At 33.1% G+C, this 26,558-nt stretch overlaps 1 protein-coding gene across 1 annotated transcript in view; it reads left to right on the plus strand.

The window, feature by feature from the left end:
• Window positions 1–13,252, plus strand: part of LOC112396900 (neuroligin-1-like) — a 218,990-nt gene extending 205,738 nt beyond the window's left edge. The window contains exons 2-4 of the mRNA XM_024740857.1: window positions 5,729–5,788; window positions 12,791–12,943; window positions 13,194–13,252. Of these exons, the coding sequence (XP_024596625.1) occupies window positions 5,729–5,788; window positions 12,791–12,943; window positions 13,194–13,252 (272 nt within the window). The remainder of the gene's footprint in view (window positions 1–5,728; window positions 5,789–12,790; window positions 12,944–13,193) is intronic.
• Window positions 13,253–26,558: the final 13,306 nt, after the last annotated feature.

The raw sequence follows: 26,558 nt of genomic DNA on the forward strand, positions 1-26,558 counted from the left end.
CCTCACCATATTCCAGGTACATCTCTGGATAATATGTGGAAAGCCAGGGCAGTGGAGAGTGTATCTTCACAAAGTACTGAAGGGTTTATATAGCATACAGCCATGCTGCTCCAGATGGGAAGGGAACATTATTCTGACATTCTTCAAGCTATAAAAATACTGCATCTGCATGTTTTAAAAAAATCAAACAAATATAAAAAATAATGAGCATGTGCAAATTTAGTGATGCTCAGATTAGGGATTAACCTATTTTAGTTACTTTTTATCTAGTTAAAAAAATTTTCCCCAGATCCTATAATTTTTATTTTAGACAGGATTGCTTTTGACTTCAAAGTGTTGTAATCAGGGTAATTTTATGAAGAAAAAACTTGTTTTTCATATAAATATAAATAAGGTCTTCTTAGTATACTGGACCAAAAAGATTTTTCTTCCCCTCTTTCTAGATTTTAACATCAGATTCTTTTTTTCCCAAGAGTCATGTTTTCTACTGTGTTCTTCCTCTAAAGAACTGTCCGAGGGAATATGTTGTGTGTTCATACTGGCATTTTCTTCCAACACAAAGATAAACATAAAGCATGCCTGCTGCTTTCATACCCTTGGATGCCAGTTTCCATAGCATGTGTACATATGAACCACTAGCCTAAATAGCTCACCTAAAAGATACTCAAAAGTCATGAATGACATGCTAGTGCCACCAAAATTCACACAGGTATGGATTCTTTGAAAACTATCAATTGTTCCAAAGTTTGCTTCCAGTATTGCATCACAGCTGTTTGCATTACATTTTAATTTTATCATAATGTAGATTTATGACATTATCCAGAGATGTTGTCTTTTAAATTGAAAAATTTTCAGGAAAGAAAGTTGTTTTCCAGCCCTGATTTTTTGATATATGTTTGTATAATTGATAGTTTAAGAAGGGTGATAACTTTAAGGAATACAGTAGTATCAAATTAATTATTTTTCCAAATCAGTTTCTTTCATGCATTTCTCCATTCTTAAGAGGTGTGTATTGCAGTTATATAAAATCGACTAAATTTCAATGGGTAAAATTTAATACCTTTGCAATGACACCAATTGTGATATTTGATTTCTTAAAGTCATTGTATTTTAATGTTTATCAGTTTGGAAAACAATCAAATACAGTAATATACTGCTATTTTTATCTAAAATGGATCAAATTCTGGTATTGCCCTCCATATGTTCTTCAGACATAGTTAGATTTTTACATCCTTGACCTTAGTTTTATAAATAAATTTGTCCTAAGAACATCCCTGAAAAGATTTAGCCTGCTTCCAGTTGTTCCAGAACAACAATGGTAGCATCCTTAAATTTTCCCATTCTGTGGAAACTGCCTTAGGAATCCTTCAGAGTCAGTTTACCTCAAAGGCTGTTGGGTAAAGAGGGTGGGGAAAGAGTATAGCAGTGTCATTAGCCAGGGCTCGCCATTTATCACAACGGGACTCACTGGAGCCTGAAGCTCTCAATAATCCTAAAAATTTCAAAGACATATCCTCTTAAGAAGGACACATATTCTCATGGACAGCTTTCTAAGTCAGGAGCTAATGATACCCTCAACCTACGTGCCTTTTTTGGCAGATATGTGTGACACAAAGTATGGAAAATTTCTGCTGAATTGAACCTGTAATGAAGGAATTTATAATCAGTTCTAATGTAGTTGAGACCTAAAGTATATTAGACTTTCATCAAAGGGAATGATAAGAAGCAGCATTAATGTGGGTGGATAGTAATTATTTCGAAGCTCATAATTATTCTCTAGTTAACTACAGAGAAATGCTGGTATTTTTATTCCTTTTTGAAAAAATAAAAGGCACTATGGTCAGATTCTGAAATGTAAGAATGTATCATACATCTTTTGTAAAGGCTGATAACTTTGAATTATACTTATGTTAATAGCAAAGGAACTATTTTAGATTTAAGTGGGTTCAAAGTTCATGGTTAGGAGTCCTTTTACCTTTTGTAGTACTGTTGTTTCACCACTGAATCTATTTATTGCCCGTAGGAGATATAAAATATAGTATTTACTCTCACTCCCTTTCAAAAAGACATGAGGTCCACTTTCTTATTAACTCTAATAAGAGTTATGTGTGAGTTCCTCAAGGAGGACAGACCCTATAGTGTTTCAAGATAGGATAAATCACTTCTACACTCAGGTTTTAGAGGACTCATTTGTTTTATATTTTGGTGATTTAAGATACCCCTTTAAACTGCTGGTACTGAAGATGCACTGTCTGTAGTTTAAAAGAAGCATAAGCTGTGGTTGGAATGTTGATAGTGATTGTTATTTATTATGATGGATAAATGTTTTACCCTTTAGGGAAATCATGTTGATCAACTTGCAGGAATACATAATCTAAATAGTGGTTGCCTAATTTTCATAAGAAAATTAATGACAATTACCTCTTATGATATTTTATTTCTGCTTAAAAATTTTTAACATCAGTAATTATATCAACAGTAATAGATTAAAAGAAAAGAAAAATGAGCCAGAGTTGCTAATATCCTTGAAAGAAGGGAGATCAAGACAATGGTTTTCTTTCCAGCCTGGGAATAATGAATCTTGAGATCATATAGGGATGTTTCTGTAATCCACAAACATATGTTTACTCTACTGAGGCTTCCTCAGGGAAACCAATGTTGAATTAGTTTCTCAATTTGCAACCCAAAACCTCTCAGATATGTATTCTCAGTTCCTTTAGGCACACGAGATAAAGGAAATCTGCTTTCTTTCTTTTTATAATCTTTTTTTGTTTTTTTTTTTGTTTTGGTGGGAAAACTGTTAGCAGTCCTCTTTTTCCCAGGTAACCTTCAAAAAATCAGATGTGTAAAAAATTCTTGATGTTAAGAAAACCCAGCTATGCTTGACTCACTAAAATACTGCTGGAACCCATAATGTGGGAACAATTTATCCAATAATAAGGTTTTAAATAAAAACTTTAAATAAAACCTATAGTATTCAATAAATGAAATTCTTTAGCTGGGAGAGTGACTTAATCCTTCCCTAGGGTAATAATGCCCTCATCTACTCATGATGCTGAAGCAATATCCGTAATCTGTTTCTAACCCTTCCGATTTGCTACAGTAAAGGATGTTCTATATAGTGTATGTATGTAATCATTATCCCACATCAGTTAGAGGCATGCAGCTTTCTGAATAGGGAAGGTGATAATAAATAATGTAGCAAAAGCCTGGTTCAACCATTCCCTTCACAGAAAAATTCTCGTATATACAGTATCATTTCCATGGTTTACTAATGCAGACCCAGAGTCAAATAGCAACTGAGATCTATGTTCCCCATGCAAACAACTGGGAGATCATATGTTAATAGAGATTCTGTTACTGTCCCATCTCATGAAGACCAAGAGCTAACAATTCTGTATGTGTGCAAAGTATGTAAAACTATTGGCTCTTGTCTGTAGAACCTGAATGATTTCCCAAAGAAGGGAGTCATGTAAATTGCCTTGGCTACCCTAGGAGGAGAAAGAAAGATAATCATCCAAGAGACACCTTATAAAGCCCCACACTTAATTTAATTGTGATAGGTTTACATTTGTCTCCAAAAATTATTGAACTAACAATTCAGCAAAGAAAAACTTGAGCTCACATTAACAGTTTCCTAGTATAGCCAAGAGTCAAGCAAATTAAGTAATTTAACTAAAATTGGAAAACAGGTGTGGTTTTGGCAGCAATAAATAACTACCACTTAATGTGTATCGTTAACTAGTAAATAAAACCATAATTTTTATTTAGTATCATTGAAAATAAAAATGCAAGAAAATATTTTTGTGGAGGTTTGTCCATTTACTCCTTTAGGTAATTACAGAAAAATTAAAATTTTTCTAAGTCTAATATTTTACATGATATTTTAAAATTGGAAATATTTCAAATATAGTTCTGATATAGCAATTTTTAAATTTAATTTTTTTTTATTTTTCAGAAATGCAGCAACATTGTTGCATGAACATTAAATAATACTGAGGATACTTTCTGCATTTACACAGGGTCATATTCAAGACATGTAGATTTCTGTGAACTTGCAACTGAGTGCTAATTATAAACTATTGCTTTCATCTAGGTTTTTTCTTAATGGAATGATTGCTTGCAGGACTGTGAAATGTATCATTTAACTTACTGTGTACAGCTCCTCTGTCTGTATTTGGAATGGCCTTGAAACTATGACCTTACAATCAAGTAGTCAATGGGTCCCTTCAGTTACATCATCAATTTCTCCATTTCCAATCTTTAGATCTTTGCCAGTTATTACTGTTTTTCAAGGCTGTCTCTCTGAGCTGATGAAACTCATCTATATCTCATATTTTCCTTCTGTTTTCTGGGATGGTGTTCTTTAATTCTTTGAAGACTGTGATATTAGGTGTAGTTTTGAATTACAAACATAATGCATAGTAATTGCTGAAAAGAGTTAGAAATCTTTCTCAAAATGTTTAACAATCCTTCCCTATGAAGTGTGCTTAGAGTTAATGCCTGCTTCTTTACTATTTATATTATTGAAATCAACATATGACTTTCAGCCCTCTTTTTTTTCTTCCTTTTTCTATAACTATTATTTTATGCATGACAGAATTCTCTTGCTTACCGTTATGTGGTTGTCTGTCTTTTAACTTGAGTGTTATGTGTTTGTAATGATTGCTTTTTGCATGAGGATTATGAAATGCCATACAAATTAAATGGTTGTGGAAACAAAAAGAAATGCAGGGCTTCACCTGCTTTTTCGTACACTGAATATGTCAATCATGTGACACTTAAAATTACTTTCATATGGCCTGTGACTTCCCCTTTGGTGTGTGCCTTTATTCTTAGCAAATTAGTGTGGTTAAGAATAATAAAACATTTATTAAACATTCACAGTATTTTAATACAATTATTATCCTAAAATATGATCCCATTATAAATAACTATACTGGGCATGGAATTGCACTAGGGCATAATTCCATTATATTTCTAAATTGATTATGAAATATAAGCCCTGACTCTGTAACTACCTTAAATGCTAAACACCAACTTCTACAATGGTACCTTTGCTCTACCAAGTGATGAGATTATTTATTTATACATTTGCGCAAGTTGAAATTTCTTAAATCCACGGTTAATATTTAATCAAAACACATGGGGAAATATTTGTATAATGACAAGTAATTTTAAAAAGTCACAGTTTTGAAAAATGTATGATATAAAAATGTATAAAACTTAAGTGTTAATGCTTTTACAAAAAAAAAACAGAAGAAAAAAGAAACCTAAAATTTTTCGTATCTCTGTTTTCCCTAATGCTATTATACTGTCCCAAATTAAAGAATGAGTTTGGCCTACTTTCTTTATTGTTGTCTCCAATTCAAATTAGAAAAGACACTGAATAAATTAAGTTCTTTCATCTAATAAAACTGTTTACTTTTTTGTATGCAGTGGGTATTTAAAAAAAATCATTTCCTTTGCTTATGACTTGAGTTTCAAACCATAACATATTTTTTTATGCTGGATATATTCACAAACCAAATCTTCTATGAGATATTTTAGGGAAAGGGTATTTTTTCTTAAACAAAATAGGTAATCAACTTTGATGTAACCACTTTCCCACTCTTTTTTGGAACTATCCTTGAGAATTTTGGTATTTACATTTATTTTTTCCCCTCAGTCTTGTTTATTCTTGAATTGTCTTTTTTTTTTCCCTCCATTTCTCCGTTCTCAATCCTAGGTCCCCTTACAAAGAAACAGACAGATGATTTAGGTGATAATGACGGTGCTGAAGATGAAGGTATTTTTTTCCACCAAATCTATTTGCATGACAAGGGCCTCAATCACTTTTTCCACCCCTTTCTATTTTTTTACTTCTTGTCTTTTTTTGAAGAGTTGTTTTTAATTCCTGTTTTTGATGTGTTTTGTCTTCTTGCTTGTTGTTACATATAAATACGCATTTTTAATTTTTTAAAAAATGAGTGTTAAGTTTTGCTTTTGATGCCAACCATTACAACCTTTTAAAAAGGGGGCATTTTTTTGTTTTCTTGAACTGACTTTTGATATGTTTCATCCCACATTTTGACTGAAACTTGTCCATATTCTCTGAACTAACAATCTCTCCCCTGTAGTCTCTCTGTACCCATTTTGCATGTTTTCTAATCTATGTAAATATTTTACCCAATATCAAAATGTTTCATTTTTACATTTGATATTTGTTTAAAAAAACCCACACCCAATAAAATGAAGGAGAAGCTAAAGGCTGAAATAAAGTGTTTCTTGAGCAGTATAATTTAGATTAAAAAAATACTGTTTTCTGTTGATGTGCTTAAATATCACATAAATAAATGAAATCGTGTAGATATGAAGGATATTACACCTATTTAGATAACTGTAGTAAACATTATGCAACCACTTAAGTACCCTGAGAAGATTAGATGGATATCCCTTAATTTCAAAGGCACGTAATTTTGAGATTGGCAAATGAAACTATTCTGAATTTCAAATTGTTGCCAACTATAAGTAATAATTTTTTCCTACTGTACTAATAACAAAATTCTTTTCTCTTTCCAACTTTCTTATGACATACAATTCTGACATACTCTGTAAATGTAAGTACTCACTAGATTGATTTGACATTTCTCATTCCATTGTGTACCTTTACCTGGTATTAAATGGAGTGTCTAGAGAGGGCCATTGATTCTTTCAGTTCATTTTGGCTCCAATTAGTTTTGTTTTTTTTTTTTAATACCATCCTAGTTATGATTCTTATAGAGATAATTAATATAATCTCAGGCTTAAAAATAATTCCCAGAACCCTAGCAATTAAATCTCATAAGGATATTAATAATATGGTAAGAAAGATTTTCCAAAATAAAATAATCCACAAGCAAGTCAGTAGACATGCTAGTTCCATGAGGTACAACTATGAATGAATGCATCCTTAACTGTTTTCATTAAGATATATATATTTAATAAACTACTTCATAGTAGAAAATTAAATTATAGAAGTAAAGTATTAAAAGCTTAAAAATTATATTGAGTGTTAATATTTTTATAACATTTAAGAATTCTTCTGATTAAATGAAATTTATGACATTTGATTAAAAATTCATTTATCATGAACACCACCATGGAGTAAAGATTAAATACAATGCAGTCATTAATATTTGAAATAAATCATTATAACTGCACAAGATTGTCATTTTGAATGTGAAATAGCTAAAAATAGACATAATATCAAAATGCAAATTGTGATTGTTTTTAACGTTGTTGGAAATCTGAAGTATTAAAACATCAAAGACATTTATTCACTTTGAGGACATGGGTTATTGTTTCTAGTGCTCTCCCTATGAAGAGTGCTGCCACTTGGGGGCTTTGAGATTTGTTGAACCCTCTGAAAATCCTTAACTCTTAGACATTTGTTATCTAAATAATACCTAAGACAAGACTTCCTAAATTCTTAGTGTGTACTCACAAGGTTAGTATACATCATTTTCCTGTTTTAAAAATATTTTGATTGCTGATTTAATATGCTTTTTTTTTTTTTGGTAAAACAGCATTAAGTGAAATATTTACATGTTTACAGATGATACCTCTGAGCAACCACAGTGAGCTAAGCCCTATAAACGTGAATATATCTCAGAGACCTATTTTGAAGCACATGTAACATTTTTAAATAGCCATTAAAAATATCCTAAACCCCTACTTAAATTGGCAGGTAGTATTTAGGTTACGTACTAAGCCAGTCGTCATAAGAGTTATCAAATCAATAAATATATTTAAGTGCTCAAAAGTGTAGAGTCAAAGCAGTTCAATTCAAGTTCTGTCAATTCCTCTGTGTTATTTGGGTAATTGTTTAGAAGACAAGAAGGATAAATTCAAATACCCTCCAGATAAAAACCTTCATAGAAAAGTCTGAGCATCTTCTCTTGAATTTGTTTGAAAATTTTTCTGTTGATGTGAGGGTGAATGAAAACCGAGGCCGATTTTCACATTTAGTTTGTTTCAAATCTTGAATCAGCATTATTAGATAAAGCAACAGATTTAAACTACTTGATAAACTACTCCTTTTGTTTCAGTCAGAAGTCTAGTTATCTGGTCATTTATATGGGATTGTCCATTATTTCCTGATAGCCCAACTCTTTTACTTGATTTCTAGCTTTCTGTCTCAACACTGTATTCAGAGGCTACCTGAGACATTGACTGGGGTGTGCCCGTCATTCACTTAAACTCATCCAAAGCTTCTCAGTGGAGCACTGTTCTTTACTTCTAATTCTCATTTGTGTTTTTGCCATTATTTTTTGCCACTTTTAGGCCAAACATAATTGTATCAAATTTTAATAATAATCATAAGAGCTGCATATTTTATTGGCTTTTCCCTAGTTTCAAAAAGACTAATCTGAAGTGATTAAAAATGGGTCAAAGCAAAATCCTAGATTTCTACCAATTTATTTTGGGAATTTAAGAGATATTTAATTTTTTAAACTGTGCTGGGAATACCTTAATTTTTCAATATTCAAATGCAATTTTCCATCCTATATAGAGCTTTTTAAAAGTTGCTCTTGTAGATTTTTGTATATTTTTTAACTAAAAATTGTACTTTTGATCATAAGTCCAGTTTAACAAACGCAGATTCATCCAACACTTCTATATTCTTTTGCTGGTCCTCAATAATAGCTGAGGTTCATCAAATGAGTAGGGGGCAAAAAAAATCTTGAAATATATTTAAATGTATCAGGGAAAGATTTAACTGAGGCAATACCCCACAATTTAAAAACTGCTAATTGCTCCAAAACTCAAAATTATGGGCAATTAAAAACTTCATGAGTCCTTTAATGAAAGAGAAACCAGTAAACATGTTTAAGGAGTTATGTGACTAATAATTATTCACTAGGACTATTTTTTTAAATTTAATTTAATTTTTTTTTAATACAGCAGGTTCTTGTTAGTTATCCATTTTATACATAGTAGTGTATACATGTCAATCCCAATCGCCCAATTCATCCCACCACCACCAACCCCGCCCCACCACTTTCCCCCCTTGGTGTCCATACGTTTGTTCTCTACATCTGTGTCTCCATTTCTGCCCTGAAAACCGGTTCATCTGTACCATTTTTCCAGGTTCCACATATATGCGTCAATACACGATATTCGTTTTTCTCTCTCTGACCCACCCCACCCTGCATGACAGTCTCCAGATCCACCACGTCTCTACAAATGACCCAATCTCATTCCTTTCCATGGCTGAGCAATATTCCATTGTATATATGTACCACATTCCCCCCATCCATTCATCTGTCGATGGGCATCTAGGTTGCCCCCGTGACCTGGCCACTGTAAACAGTGCTGCAATGAACATTGGGGCACATGAATTCACTAGGACTATTAAAGGGAATTATGACTTCAAACATAGGTTGTCAGGCAAAAATAAGTCCACATTAACTGCTCTAGAGCTGTTGGCACTTGCTACGTTGGCTTAAATTTTTGGTTTATCAGAAAGATAAAATAGTTACTAAAATTAAAAATCAAGATGTCTACTCAGATTCCAGTTTAATATTTTTTAACTTGGAAATCTTAAATACTTTCTTACCATAAAAATTTTAGAAGAAAAATAATCATCAGTGTAGTATTTCTCTTTTATCTTCCCACTTTTTTCAGAGACCTAGATGCTTAGCAAAGCTTTAAAACATTGCAAATAACAGAAAATATAAACATGCTTTAGGAATATTTGTAGTTTTACTAAACCTGAACTAGTGTTTTAGTCTTTGGGTATTCTTTTGATTTTAGTAAGGTCAGTAGCAGCTAGTTTAGGCAAACTCAGATATCTTAGGTAAAATCTACTTTATTTCTAAGGGAAAATATGAGACAAGGTTTAGAGGGACAACATGGCTCTAATAGATTCATTATAAGCCACTACATCTAATATATTTGAACTAAGACATAGTGGCCACCGAAATTTTATTATTAAAATGATGGCATTAGCAGATAGCATTCAATGGTAGGCTATATGATATATCAATTTCACTTATAGAGGTCTGGTTCTTTTTAAAATCAAAGTAAATAGAGATATAATTTAAACTATTTACATTTATTATATTATTATGTTATTTATCGTATTTAAACAATTTACTATTATATTTAAATCAAAAATGAGCTGTAGACTATGAAAACAAGTAAAGTCTAAGATAGAACTTATGATAAAACACTATCAAAAGTAATGTCTAAGGTTGACCACTCTGATAAAACATTATCAAATAATTCTAATTGCTTTGTAATATAAATATGGCATTTTCCAAGCTTTATTAGCAATATTGAGTTGTTATGTACAAAAATTATACCTATTTTGGCAATTAATATGCCATATAGCATTAACTTCAGGGTTACTTCAAGCAAAAAGAAATACTGTTCAGAACACAGCATTAGAATTTTATAAAACATTCTGGAAAAGAACACACTAAGTTCTTAGGCAAAGTTGAAATCATTGAGAAGTTTGGGAAGACAAATTGGAAATTAGAATCAGCCCAAACAATCAGTAATCTTTTCAAATCTAATTTTCAAAGAAAAATAGAGATATACCACTCAAAATTGCTCCTAGCATCTATTATCGTATTTTCAGTGTTTCCTGACAAAGTCCACTTCATTCTGTTATTAGGTATAAAATATGGCAGGTCTTCCCAATGTGTGCCTGCATTGTTTTCCAGGTGAACAGAACGATTCTACCAAGATTTCATTACTGTTCACAGTTGGTGCTTTGTAATTCTATGTAATTTTAATTAAAGAAGAATTCTGAAACAGCCTCCCTCTGTGCTACTATCTCCAAGCATACAATTAGAAGAGCACAGAGTCTGCTGTGAACAGTCAGTTAATGGCTTCAGTTTAATAATTTATTATTGCTTTTTCAGTGCCAGCCATACTAGAAAAACACGCTAAAACTGTGTGCAGCGAACAGGCATTTAAGGAGGAGAGTTTGACAATTTCAGAATTGTTTTCTCTCTGTAAGCCTAACATCTCCACAAGCCCCCAGATCTTACAAATGAGTGAATATCATTTTCCCTCCCAACGATTTAAGGAGAAAATAAATTTAGGTTTTTTTTCACTAAATGTAGCCGAGTCTGGTGAATGTCAAAGTATCCTCATCTCACCAGTTAAAAAATTAGACACTCTTCTCAAATACACCCTCACAGGGAGAGGGGGAGATTTTGATAAATTTATACACTGATATTAAATATTAAGTCAAACATAAAGTAGTCTTTTTTTTTAAAGTCCTAAATTCTGCAATTAGCTATTTCCCCAACTTGAAAATCTGGACAAACAAGTTGAGCTACAATTCCTGATCTTAAAATGATTTTCATTGAAAGAAATCACTTTATTATTATAGTAGAAAAATTGAAGCATTTACACTAGTCATCTTTCTTACAAGAAATGTAAAGCAGCCTCTAAATTATCACCAGTTTTTTCAATGAGTTTATATCATGTTAGTCCATTCTGAAAGTTGAAACCTCAGTTGTTATGATGTAGGAGATTTGTCTGATAAAAAATGTCAAAAGCAAAGGAACAAAGCCATACTTTTAAATGACACTTTTAATATTGTCATAAAAGAAACATAATACACGATGTAATTTTGTTTCAATTGTGGGCAGAAGAGATCATCGACCATTATCTAATGGTAATGTTTTAGGTATGTTTATATTCATAATCATATAGATATATGTACACATATAATACTTCAATCTACATAATAGTTAAAACCATGTTCACCAATATACTGTTTAGTATTTTTATCTCTAGAAATTAGTATCTTTTAATACCAGTTATAATTATCCTATGTTTCCCTTATGTATTATTTCTAGACCCTTGTTGAAACTGCATAATCAGGGTAAAGTATCTTAGAAAAGCACATACATTTGATTAAAATTTAGAGCTGTAGAAATCACTTTAACATCACCCTGAACTTTAGCATTTTACGCTTGGATTTAGCTGTATTCTGTCTCATGTCTGTATGACAAAATCTTAGAGCCAAAGTGGGGCTAAGAAGAGTAGAATAGTTACAAAAAGAGGGTAAAAAATAAGTTAGTCTGTTTTCTTCTTCCAAAGGGTAAGGGTAATTGGAGTGAGCAGAAGACCTGGACTGAACTGAAAAATATCATTTAAATGCAAGTCCCTTAAATGCAACAAAGACAGAAATATAGATGTTTGGACTCTATTGCCTAAACATTCATCTGACAGTACTTGAATAGTTAAATGAAACTTCTTGCAACTTCTATAGCACAGTGTTGTAATTATGTTCTCAAATTGGAGCATAAGTTATTCCATGTAATTATGATGCATTCAGTACATATCTTTACAGTAATTAAGAAATGGAAAAACAGTGTTTTATTCATAGTAGCAGTGATACCATTGTACTTAGTTTATGGCTCATAAATTCCATATGAAGTTTATAACATTTGTAAAATGAAGTTTTAAGAATCATTATCATTCTATTATTTCTTTTGATTCTACTGTCACATCAGGAATCAATAAAAGAAAAAAGCACTCAAATTCACACCTACTTCCAATTTGTCCAAGTTTTGTAATTCAGTTTATAATATTTAACAAAATTTTAGGTAGAAAACAATGGATATCTATTGCTCTTTTCTGCAATAGATCTTAATATAAGTTGCTTAAGAAACACTTTAACAAAGACAGTAATTTGAAGAACTATGTTAAAATCATTCCCTCTTGTCCCTAAAATGGAAAATGTATTCTCTGCTTCATTATGCGTGTTGAGGATAAGAACAATTGCCAACCATTTGTTTTTCAGATATTCGGGACAGTGGGGGTCCCAAACCAGTGATGGTGTATATCCATGGTGGCTCATATATGGAAGGGACTGGAAATTTATATGATGGGAGTGTCTTGGCAAGTTATGGCAATGTGATCGTCATCACAGTCAACTATCGACTTGGGGTACTCGGTAAGAAATTTCTTTCCCCCCCCCATTAATCCATGAAATATGTGATAGTTTTGTTTTGAATTTTTTTTTTGCTTTGCTTTGTTTCACTCATTGTTCTATGCTTGCTGATTCTGAAGCAAAATTTTTGATATTTTCATTAAATTCTATAAATATTCATAAATTGCTTGGCAAAAGACAGCTAGGGTTGGTTTTAATATTTAATATAAAAGGTAATGAAATTATTCACATTGTTATGGAGTGCTCTTCTTAGCTTGGCTTTATAGAAATGTGAAAGGCAACAATGGCAGGGTCTTTCTTAAGAAGAATTAGTCCCTGGGCAGATTTTTCTCTCTTCTACTTTTCTTTTTTACAGTGCTATAAAATTGCCTGAGGTTTGCCATGAATGTAGAAATAAGTTTTTATTCTCTTCAAGAATATGTGTATGGACTAGCTTTGGGGAATGATTGCCATTTCTGTGTAGGTTTGTTTGTTTGTTTCTTAAATTTATCAAATATAATTAGAAAGATTTTGTTTAAATGTATTTTGATTGAATTATTTGATTTGCGAAACATGCATTGATTTCATAAAGTGTCGAAGAGTTCAACTCAATAATGCATATACATGTAAAACAAAATCAAACTAGTGATCTTTCGTTTTGAAGAAAAGTATAGAACAATATTATTTAAAATAAATTTTTAAGTACTCTGAAATAGGCATAAACTTGCTATTCTACTTGTATAAGTTTATTTTTTATGGTATTGTCACAATTTGGTGAGTAAAATAGCTATATCATTTAATAAGACACCTTTATCTGTGGTATTTTAGTTAAAGGTATTTGCTAAGAGTACAATTCATTACAAAAGTTTTTTTTTTTTAATCTTAATCGATCAAAGTCTTTTCCCTTATTATGCACTTAAAAGTTATCATTTGTGTTATTTGGGCACAAAAAGATGCCTCACTCATTCTTTACTCTGAAATATTTTGAAAAAATTATTTGAATTATATTCTCCTTTATAATAATTGTTAATATAATTTATTTTAGCCATTGAGAATCAGTTTATTTTTCTCTTCAGTGTTAGTTATTATTATTCTAATCCCTTCTATGTAATCATAATCTGTGTTTATGCCAATCTCAAAAATATAAAAAAGAATGATTTTTGTCAATCACGTTTGTGTGTCTTGGGGAAGGAGATATGTTAGCAAAGCAAAGTGAGACCTTGGTCTTTTTCTAGTTTTCTATTTTGAATTTGGAGCATGGTGGAAGACATAATAGATACACTCTGTCAATGTAGATATAAAGTATTTCTGTACCATTGTTCAAGTACACATTAGTTTCCCCATCATGTCTAATCATGCATTGCTTCAGTTATTCTTATAATTTCACTGCTTAGGGATGAATGACTTCCCACCAATGAAAACTCTCTATATTAGAATATATATAAAGAGATGTTAATAATAATCTTCTTAAATTAATCTTAAATATCATAGTGTTGTCATCTGTTTCTTAGGCAAGATTTGAATGTGAGGATCTGCACTATCTTTAATGCATTTAACTTTAATCATGGCATTGTTTATAGCTTAGTTGTTTTTAGCGATTATTATTCTCATATTTTTGTGAATTTCTTAAATTGAAAATCCTGATGCAGTGACTAGTTTTCCAATTGAAAATTTCAAATTAGATGCCAAATTGTGGTAACAGTATTTTTAAGGACTTGAACATCCACAAAGTCATATACACTGATTTTATTTTTAAAAAGTCTTTTGGCCACCCCTTATGTTGCCTCACGCTGTTACTGGTTGTACTCATATACAGTAAGGTCCCATAAAATAAACTGTGTTATGTTGGTATAAGCTTTGCCCATTTTAAAAAATGTATTCAGAACTGATGCGGACCTGACTTTGATCCAATTTGAATCCTATATTCATGTTCATATCCTATCTTTAAATTCCATACTCTGAATAATTGGGTTTCAGGACAAAAGATTAACCAGTTAAAAAATGAAGAACTTTGTTTGTATAATGGCAGGCAGTGTTGGTGTTGATGATGGATGATTTTTCCAATGGTAAATATTTGTTCTGGCTCTACTGCAGTTTAGGATTTAACCTTTAGTTGGCTCCTTTGTTCCTCTTAAGGACGTTGTAAACTAATAATCACCACTAAGAATCAGCTGTCCTTTATAGACCTCCTCTCAATATGATAAAGTACAAAACTTTGTTAGTGAAACATTCTTAGGTGAGTTTTGGGACATTAGTTCTAGAACATATGTATTCTGGTCACTTCTAAAATATGTGTTGGGCCTTGTGAAAATGTATTTAAATGAACTAATTCATGAAGAATAAGTTATCAAAACATTTGTTTCAGCACACTTTGCCTGTGTGGTATACCACAACCAGCTCGACAGCTGATCTGCCAGGAGAACTGCAACAATAAAGACTGTAGGGTTTTAGTTGTTGTTGTTAATACTTTGTCTAACAGTAACAAGGTAAGCCAAGGTTTCTTGGGTGTAGGATCCAAAAGTATTGCTGTTTAGTTGGCACTTGGAAGAGTTTTGGACATTAAGTAGAAAATAAGGTTTGATCCCATGTCAGAGGAAATCCTGAGCTGTGTTTTAATTTGGATGTTTTGGTGTTAAGGAAATGAATTTTGGGGTCCAATGTACAAACTGGCTAATTACGAGACTTACTGTCAGCTGATTGCCAGGAAATATCAGGATGTCTGAAACAGATAATACATTTTGATTTGAATTTGCCATCCCAGAGGAAAAATATTACAAGTTTATTTGTTTTAGCAATAACTAAAAAGGTGATAATGTTTCAGTAAAAAATTTCATACAGCTATCTAGCAGCCAAATTTCCAGTTTAAAGTATTTAATGTTAAAAACATATTTTGTTCATTACAAAGAAGAATTAGCATAGAAGAAAAAAATACCTCCTATGATAGCATTGTTTTGAAGAAGCTAGCAACAGGTTGGAGTTAGTTTCTCAACCAAGACCCTTTTGTGGTTTCCTTTGAAGTGGTAACACAGACTATCAATATCATTGCATTGAAAATGCTACTGGTGGTAAGAAAAACTGCAATAAGTTTGGAAAAAAAAAAAGCCTAGGGGATAGTGGATTCTGCCTGCTAACCTCTCTTCCCCAGTTTCATCTTAGAGTTCTCCATAATCATATCTCATTCAGTCTCACACTTCTTTTAGTAAACATTTAGACTTTCTTTCACTTTTGGTTATGTACATTCTTTGTCCTCAGCCAGTTTTAACTCTTTGTCCTTGGTTATCTAATACATGTTATATAAATGTCCTTTAAAATGTATTTAAAATAATTATTGAGTTATTTTTTAATATTCTGGTATATAGTTAAAATAAAAATAAAAATTATCGTGTTGGAAACAGTGAGAAATGCTTTGATTAGGTGGTCTTAAGAGAGGAAAATAGTAGTAAATATTTTTACTGTAAATAGGGTAAACATATGTACTTATAGACAAGCATTGAAAGAGAATATGAAATAAATTCTTCACTATTAAGATGAGGTATACAGTAAACGTATTTGAAAATAGAAACTATCCACATATATTTTCAAATATTAAAAATGAAAAAATACATTAACTAATTTAGTGTTAAAAATGTGTTTCAGCCCCCTCTCTAAATTTAGAATAAAATTATGTTATCTTTTAGAGAAAAATTTTAAAAAATTATCTTTGTGGAGATCTACCTTAGGCAAACATAAGATTTTTATCTGATGGAAATTTAATAAGATAGTTTTATTTTGCTATGGATATTTTAGAGACAATTATGCATTCATAATTCAAGCACATGTGATTTATATTAGAAAAAAATTCTCAAAGATTTCAGAACTACTGATATCTCTGGATATTTGGCAAATTTTTAGTAAAGGGTCTAATTAAATATTTTACTTAGTAATCTTATGTCTCTACTACCCATCTATGGAAAAAATAATAGAGTGCTAGTTTATTTATTAGTTACATTTGAAGAATTACATTTAGCTAACTTCATAATGCCATGTGAGGCTAAACCATTTAAAACAAGCTTTCATTAACGTTACTGTGTATCAATTTTAATGAACAACTAAATTTATATTTATTCTATTAGAAATGGTTGTGAGACCTGTTAATTCATATAAACTATAATGTCTATGCAATAATAATGCTTCAAGTATTATCAGACAAATGACAGAAATAAATGTAACTTTGGTGTGGTTAGTCATCAAATATATAACACTTGTTTGCAGAACTGTACATCTTCTATGCAGGATAAAAAGTAATAACAATACAGTCCTTATCTTTAAAGAGTTTTCAATCTAATTGAGGGGGAAAACAAGCACTCAATAGAGAATAATAATTGATATTGTACTTCATAATAACATATATTTATTAATTGATTTGTATGTACATGGTCACTTGATATATTAAAAAAATTAGAACAACAAAGAAAGAAAGGTAGCATAGAATATCAGATGGGTCAATATGAATGCAGTGATCAAAATTCTTATTTGAATCTGAGCAGTCTAGCAGAAAGGAGATTTGGTAAACTCTAGGTAGTTATGATTCAAAAAGAAAAGCATATTCATTTCTCAAGTGGCACAGTGTTTTGTCATTATTTTTCTTTTTTTTGCATTGTTTTTATTTGTTTGGCTCTAAATCCTAAAGCAAAGAAACAACGCTAAATGTGACCTTATATTTGAGAGTAATATATAATCAATTATTAAATTTTATAAGATGATAATAACCCACTATCATCCAAATGTGTTCTTAGGAGGTGGGAGAGGGAATCAGTCTGTACTTGAAGAGTCAAAAATGTCTTCATGAACTTGGTTGTATTTGAGCAAAACCATGAAGGATGGACTGTCTCTGGGATTAACCAAAGAGGAGAGAGAAGGAAATCCATATTTATTTTTATTTATTCATACTCTTTCTACTTCAAAAGAGTGGATGTAATTTGTGGCAAACACACACATATAAATAGGTTGCTAAAATCATATTGAATATGAATACCCATACTATAAAGAAAGAGGCAGAAACTTAGACTATGAATATATACTGGAATTGAACATAAATGTATATCCCAATTTCCTAGAAGCAAGGTAAAAGGGATAATAGATTGAATTTCATAATTGTTATTATCAGATAAAGGAAACATATATATCTATATTTTATAAAAAATACAGTTTTTTTTCACACTGTAGTACAGAGAAATTTATCATGAGTTGTTTTTAGTTGGAACACCAAGAAAAATATAGGAATCGTGTGATAGTCTTTATGTCATTAGAAGATGCAGAAATATTCTCAAGCATATGATTATGTATTAACTCTCTGTAAAAGCCAAAGACATAATAATAAATGACCACAACTTCTATAGTGTCATTTCAGCAAAGAGGTAACCAAATACAATTCAAGTAAGAATTCACTTATAATAAGGTAGAGCTAAAAACCAATTTAGAGCAATGACAGTTAACTGAGTCCATAGATTTCTTCTCTCAAATACCAGTTGTGTCAACTGAGTTTTAATAAGGGCTGGATGGTAATCAATTTTAGATTGAGTGCTAAAATGATCTCCTGGAGTAGAGATATTGTTTGTCCTTTGGAAAAATAGAAACTTTAGATAGATAATGATACAGTGCAAAGTAGACTGTTCATTATTTTTTTTCTACTTTTTCCCTCCAAAATGGTAGGTTGCAATAAAAGCAAGTATTTAGTTATGCCAAAAACATAGAAAACCTGAAAGTAAGCATGTCGGTCAGTGTGAGTGTTAGTTAAAAGAAGTTAGTTTAAAAAACAACAAAAATGTGTTTTAGGTACAGTCATGTAGTATCATTCATTAATTGATTAATTCAGCCATTCATTAATTCTATATAAATTGAGCAATATTAAGTATCAGGCATACTTATTGAGCATATTGTGAAAAACAAGATGGATGTGATCTGTGCTGTCCAGTAGATTACTAGCTGTTGGGGGATATAGAAAATAAATGAATCATTACAAAAATGATGTCCTTTACATAATGATTTAGTGCAAAGTTGACTTCCTTTATAATTACCTAGTAAGTGCAGTGAGAAGGCAGCTAATCTATTCTACACACTCGGAAAAGGTTTCCCAGAGGAGGTGACATTCAGGTTTCCCTTTCTTATACTTTACTGAAAAAGGCCTTGTTGAGACTCCCGGGGCTTCGAGATTGTCGATTCCATTGGTCACTTCTCCGTTCTCATCTTATTTCATCTCTCCATAGCACAGGACACAGTTAAGCAGTCCCTTTCGGTCATGCTTGTTTCTTGGCATCACACCAGGGTTTCCTCCTGCCTCACGGTCTGCTGCTTCTCAGCCTCCTTTGCTAGCTCCTCTCTTACCCTGAAATCTACGTGTTGAAGTGCCACTAAGCAGAAATTTTGGCTCCCTTTCTTCTCTCTCTACCATATCTCCCTAGGGGAGTTTATGCATGGCTCTAAATGCCATCTGTAGATAAGTGACTTCCAAACTGTATCTTCAGGACTGACTATTCCTCGGAGCATCAGACTTAACGTACTTCTGCCTACCAACATCTCTGATGACTAATGAATATCTCAAGCTTAATGGCTAAACTATGTTGATTTTCTCAGGTCTGCATATTTCATTGTCTTCCACATCTAGGTTATAATAATACTTGCAACAACAGTAATAACAATCACAGGCACATTCTTTGAGAACTTATATTCCAAAAGCTGTTTGGGCAGTTTGTATAGGTGACATTTTTTTTGGCTCCCCATTGGGGAGTCCAAGGATTACATTATTAAATTCCCACAGTAAGCTTGAGGTAGGGTTGTTATTTTCCCGGTTTTAGAGACACAGAAACAAATGAGTAGAGAGGTTAAGTAACTTATTCACAGTCATATGGTCAGTGTTAAGTGGTGGAGCCAGAATTCTAACCCAGACAGTGTTCTCTTGGGCACAGCACTGCACTGATGGCATTGGCACTGCCATCCATCTGGACGATCAAGCAAAACCTCTAAATTTTTTTTCCAATTTGTCTTTCCTTTAGGCTGAACATAAAATTCATCAGCTTCTCTTACTGAATTGTTCCAGCGTACACCCTGGGTCTGTCTCCTTTCCATTTCCCCCTCTGCCAAACTAAGCCACTTCTCCTTGAACCTCTTATATTATTTATCTCTTTCACTTTTGCTCCCTACCTGTAATTCATTCTCCACACAGCAAAATCAAATTATCTTTTTAAACCATAAATTATACCAGCTCACTTTTCTGCTTATACCCTCCACTGGCTTCCTGACTGTTCACTGAGAATAAAATCCAAAGTCCTTCCCTGCCCTTTGTCTCACAAAACCCTGCATGAATAGGTATCTGTATCTCTCAGTACCTGTACCTCTTGTACCTGTATCTCTTAGTTTGTCTCAAAATTCTCCTTCTGTCTATGCAAGCCATCTTTTGTTCTTCATACACACCAAACTCATTCCCATTTTAGGGATATCATACTTGCTCTTCCCTCTGCCCCAGATCTTTGTGGGGCCAGTTCCTTATTCTCCTGATTTGGTTTAAATGTCTTCTTCTCAGAGAGACTGTCCATTTTCATCCAATCTAAAAAGAGCCACCATGTTACAAGTCATCTACCTTTTAAAATTCTCTCTATTACATTGATCATACCCAATTACTTCCTATGTATATTTGGATGGGTTTTTTTGTTTTATTATTGTCTAGCTCTCTAAAGCCTAAAGTAGTCCCTGGCACATGGTATTTGCTCAGAAAATATTTGTTAAATAAATATAAAGTGGATCTGAAGAGTCACTAGGTGTTGATTTGACGTGGTCATGGAGTGAGGGAGGCCAGGTTTAAGGCAGAGAAAAAGTCTGAGTGAAAGCCAGGGGAAAGAGAGAGGCTTGGCATGTTGCAAGAGATGAGCAAAGCCAGCTGGAATGCTTTGAGTAAGGGGTGAGCAGTGTCAAGTAAGGTTGAAAGGCAGCAGGCCACACAGCATCTCATTAAAGATTTAAGAATTCTAAGAACAATGAGAAACAATGATAGGGCATTGAGCAGATAAGCGAAATGATTAGATTTGCATTTTAAAAAGTGTGTTGAGTAGGCCTAGACCTTGATCAAAGTTGACATTCTGCTATGGATACAAAAAAAACATGGCTTGTGCCTCATTAGGGTGAGATGCTTGGTAAAGTCAGTGAATGAAACAGATATTTCGCTCATAGAGGATCGAGGGATAAGCTGGGTACTGCCTGACTCAGGTGAGTATGGGAATCTGTCTTTTATACAAAGAGCAACACAGGGGTTTTGCTCTTTTCCCTCCTTTTTTTGATAATGGAAAGAATCAAATCATCATTGTGGAGAGCTCTACTGAACTCCTGCTTTGAGGAGTATGAATCAATATGATCAGTATTATTCCAGAGACTGGCCAATATAAAAAGCTGTAATAAATTACTGTATTATGATGTCTTCTTATTTGAGTTTCTTTGTTATTAATATGAGCTCATTTAAGCTCTGGGTTGTCCTAAAAAAGAGACTTTTTTTCCTATTCTAAGACAAAGTTGGACGTCTGTGGTTTAAGATTTCATTAAGATCAGTGATTTTGAGTAAGGCCTAGAACATAGAAGAAACATTTCCCTCATTTCTAGTCAAGGTGTTCTTCTGGGGCCAGAATTGAACGACAACTTTCAGGCACTCAGAAGGACTGCAACTCACCAATACATGAACAAAAATATATTTTGTTTCCCTTTCAGAGCAGAGGCCATCATCTTAACTCAGTCATTCACTTATTCACTCTTTAATTCCACAAACATTTACTATATGCCCACGATTGGTTCCTGGTAGTTGGGGGTCTGTGTTCACAATGTTGAGAAAAGATCAGACCCAATCCTTCCTTTCTGAACATCACAGTGAGTAAAAAGATTTCCATTAAACAAATAAACAAAACTATTAGCACAAATATTGATAAGTTGTATTTCCAAAAAGAATAGACTGTTAAGAAAAAGAATATTTGTGGTGAAACGTAGACTGAGAACTTTAGGAAAGGCCTCTATGTACCTTTCATGCCAGTACAGTTGTAGTTTTTAGTTTTTGTTTTTCTCCATGCATTTACACAGTTAAATATTAAAAGATAGATAAATATTTTGAAATAATTTAAAAAGATGTAAGATAATTAGAAGCAAAAAAAGTCATTTAAACAAGCAGCTAGGGTAAAAATGCAAAAATCCAGACAAACAAGCAGACCACCCGCAATCAGCCAGGCAAAGGTCTCTATCAGAATTAAGTGAGCAAAATTGGTTTGTGAAATACAAATACACAGGGAAAGAATCCCAGGGAAGGACTAGCTCTTAGCTATTGGATCTATAAATTGAGAGCTAAACAGTAGTACTTTTCAGAGACAATTGAAGATGTCCTCCCTCACCTGCCTTATATCCCTGAGATGATCTATGCAAAGTAGTAAGTTAGTCCCATTACTGACTTTTTTATTATTATTACTAAACGGAGATATGCGTCCCTTCTTCATCCAGTGTCAGCTTTTCCTCTTTGTTCCAAACAAACAATGAGGGCTTGGAATTTGCTTTTAAGTTTGGTTGGCTTTCAAATGATCCTTTCCTCCCTCTGATGAGTCCTCAATATCAGACCAAGGCAGGACTCCCCCAACTTCCCATGACCTAGTGCCATAGTCCTTGATATCCCACTCACTTTCACTACTTTGCCTTAAACACATACTGCAATTTCATCTGCCAGGACATCTCATGAGGTCTTTTTCTTTCTAAAGTCTTTCCTTGAACTACTTCATAAACATTCAAATTTTGCTCCTTTTCCTTTGTCTTCCTGTTTTTAATTGGCAGAGTTAAAATTTTTTTTAATTGCTTATATTTGCTTCCTTCCTTCTATTTCTATTGCTACTAACTGTTCACCTTGGGTTAACAGGCCTTCTAGCTGACCTTCCAGCCTCTAGACTCAAATGTATGTGTCATTTCATTCCACACCATAAGCAGGAAAAATACCTTAAAAATACAAAAGAGTATCAGTTTGGTTGTTTTCGTTGTTGTTGTTTGTTCTGTTTTGTTTTGTTTTATTTTCCTCTGGTCTACATCTCTAAATGGTTTTCATCAACTCTGGGATCCATTCCAGATTTTTCCTGCCATTCCAGATCTGCTAAAGTATGTTGCTCTTCATCTTAGCAAACTGTATCTTCTATTCATTTCTGGAAAGTCCCTTCCACCCAATCCAGAATGACTTCTTCACAGCCTACTTGGATCATATCCAACCACTTACTTGCCACATTTTGCCCGGTCTCCAAAAATCAGCTATCACCCTACCTTCTGCAAAACTAACCCAGGCCAGATTGATCTATCTCTTCTTTCTGCTTCCACAGCCTTCACTTTGGCATGCAGAATGCATCTATTAACTGCTTAATATGGTAGCTGCCTTGCAACCCAAACTAGAAAAAAAACACTGTATGTTATCTGGTTTTCCAGTTTCCTTAAGACGAGTAGAGTACTCTGCATATATAATTCAAAAGCTATTAATATTCACTGTGTCCTCTTCTCAGGATATACATGTCTTAGGATACAGAGCAGGTGGAAATAGTGGTTGCTGCTGCAGGATGTGGATAGTAAAGAGTACTAACCATGTCCATACACAGGCCTCATGCCTAGTCCCACGTAAATGAGGTTAGATCTTGTTAATGGTAGCAATACTTTGCCCCCAGTAGCAGTGGCAAGAAAAGCCCCTGGATCCTCTGGAGAAATACCCTGTGTACCGGAACAGTAACACATGAAAGCTGTAATTTATTTTAAACTGATTAGTGATTTCTGATTTTACAATGTATTTAATATTTACAGTATTCTGTTTCCTGCTTAGCACGGGGTAAGTGAAAAGATTGGTGCTCCTGAGCAATAGATAAACTTAAAAACAGTGTTAAGGGATTCCCTGGTGGCGCAGTGGTTGAGAGTCCGTCTGCCGATGCAGGGGACGCGGGTTCGTGCCCTGGTCCGGGAAGATCCCACATGCTGCGGAGCAGCTGGGCCCGTGAGTCATGGCTGCTGAGCCTGCGCGTCCGGAGCCTGTGCTCCGCAACGGGAGAGGCCACAACAGTGAGAGGCCCGTGTACTGCAAAACAAAAACAAAAACAAAACTGTTAAAACACCACTCTTTGAGTTAAAATATATACAATATGGCAGAATGGATAACTATTGACTTTATATGTGTAATGGGCTATGAAATCTATACATTTTTTGAACTCAACTTAGGGTTGCTCCTTTGTAAAGACAAAGGGAAACAAAAGGAAAAATTGTTTGTAATTTCTTTAACTTTGCCTTTTGATACTTTACCTATCTTGAATAGCATTACAGGTGCTCAACTATTGCCATGAACAGACAGCGGTTGGGGTGAGAGATCTTAAACTGACTGTTGATTACCCACATTCCAACCCATTTTTTTCTGATAGTGCAGTTAGGACCATAGGTTTAAATATTATTCTTCGAAATTTTTTCCGTATATGAGACAAGTTATATTTCATAACTGATTCATATATCAATAAAGTCACCATTTAGAAACCTTTCTAAAGAGCTGAGACATATCCCTGAGATGAGACAGATCCAAGAGAAATATTAATTTCTGTTCTGGTATGTGCTAGCTTCCTGTATTTGACCTTTGAAAAACAGCACCTTTTCTGGAAAAGTCAGTTCTCATAGAGAATATACAACATACTCAAATAGAAATAAGTTTTAAAAAAGATTTTTGTGTTAGTATCATCATAATTAGGAATAGTTTTTCTGACAGAAAATAGGTAATTATTCTTAATGTTATTTAATTGTGCTAGAGTTGTTTTTTATTTTGTATGAAAATAAGCTTTAACAAATATTCATTATTCCTTTTTAACATAAATAAAAACAGTGCTCCACTACATAGTGTTTTCCCTTGAAACATATCATAACATTATCTGTTTAAACTCATAAGCAATTTGTTTTTCAGAGTGTATGTTCAACCCTTTTGTTTTAGAGCCAATATGTAATATTTACCAAAGCAGATTTTTTTAGTCTTCAGTTTATATTTAGGTTAATTTTCTAGAAGAACATGTTTAGAGGAACCACAGCAAGCCTATATAACTGTTCCCTAATTACAAGCAACTCTGCTTTGAAATGAGTAGTATCTACATACTTCCTTAGGAATACTTCACCATAAGTTATATAATCTTGATATTTAGAAAGGTTATTAACTACATATTAAATAAACACCTATTTTTACCCTTCCATTTTCTAGAAAGTATTTGTGGCAGCTTATCAGAGTATATACAATAAAATTATGGTTATATATAAATAATGAATCGGGTTTATAGAAAATACAAGACATGGAAAAGGGGAAAAAACATAGTCTCAAAACATTTTCAGAGTTGAAGATTTGGGCTCTGAGCTGGGACTCTACCAAGTTTCATTTATGTTTAACTGTGAAACATGACAATTCTTCAGAGAAATCAAAGATATTCCAGGCATTGAGTTTTTCAAAAAAAGCTCCTCATGTGTTATTTCATGTTCAAAGGCCAATTATACAATAGAATTCTATGATGAAAATGCTTAAAAACAAACAGCCAAAACCCTGTAATTTAAGCTTAATTACGCACCTTTTTTTTTTTGGCCGTACGTGGGCCTCTCACTATTGTGGCCTCTCCCGTTGTGGAGCGCAGGCTCAGCGGCCATGGCTCACGGGCCCAGCTGCTCCGTGGCATGTGGGATCTTCCCGGACCGGGGCACGAAGCCATGTCCCCGGCATCGGCAGGCGGACTCTCAACCACTGCGCCACCAGGGAAGCCCCTATACACCATATTTTGATGTGCTCTGTTTACCTACAATCATCTACCCCATAGGGTACCTATTCTCCACCTGTTGCTAGAGTCCAGCAAAAGGAATCTTTCAGATAAAGAGCAGGTGGGAGCAGGAGATGTTGAAAATAAAGCATGTAGAGGGATGGATTTTTAACCTATGTACACATTCTGTAAGTAAATTTTCTAATTGGATATTTGTTTTGTATGAGAAAACTACTAATTATCTTATTTTGCTGACCCATTATTAGTATAGGCAAACGGAATCAGAGAGTTTGGATTAAAAAAAACAAAAGCCTCTCTGTGGCTGGCCCAGTTCATCTGCTATTCTTAAGAGGAAAGGATAATACACTTAGTTTTTTTGGTTTTTTTTTTAAATGGTATCATATGATCAAGAACCCAAATTTGTTTCTGTCTATTATTCTCTTAAAAACATCAACTTGCTATATTATCTTTTTTTCTTTTTTCAGTTCTCGTTGCTCCAGTCTTTACATAGAAGTAAAAAATCTGCTCTTTTTCTGAAGTAGAATTAAAATTTAATGTCATGTCAGTTAACTGTACATGATTTCTATATGACTCAGTAGATGTCAATGGAAATTCTTGATTGTATTAAACTGAGTAAACCCTAATTAAAAATATCTTCACATTATTTTAAAGTTGTATATATATATACATGTACTTTTTCACGTTAAAAAAATTATCTGTTAGTCTAGTTTTGAATCTTGCAAAGGTTATGGAGCTATTCTCCTAACTGTTCCTTTTGTAAAACTCCCTATCTAGCACTTACTGCTTCTAGCCCAGCTGCGCAATAGAATTATAATGCAATTGATACATGT

Source organism: Neophocaena asiaeorientalis, unplaced genomic scaffold, assembly GCF_003031525.2.
Source record: "Neophocaena asiaeorientalis asiaeorientalis breed wild unplaced genomic scaffold, Neophocaena_asiaeorientalis_V1.1 scaffold365, whole genome shotgun sequence".
Taxonomy (NCBI): Eukaryota; Metazoa; Chordata; class Mammalia; order Artiodactyla; family Phocoenidae; genus Neophocaena; species Neophocaena asiaeorientalis.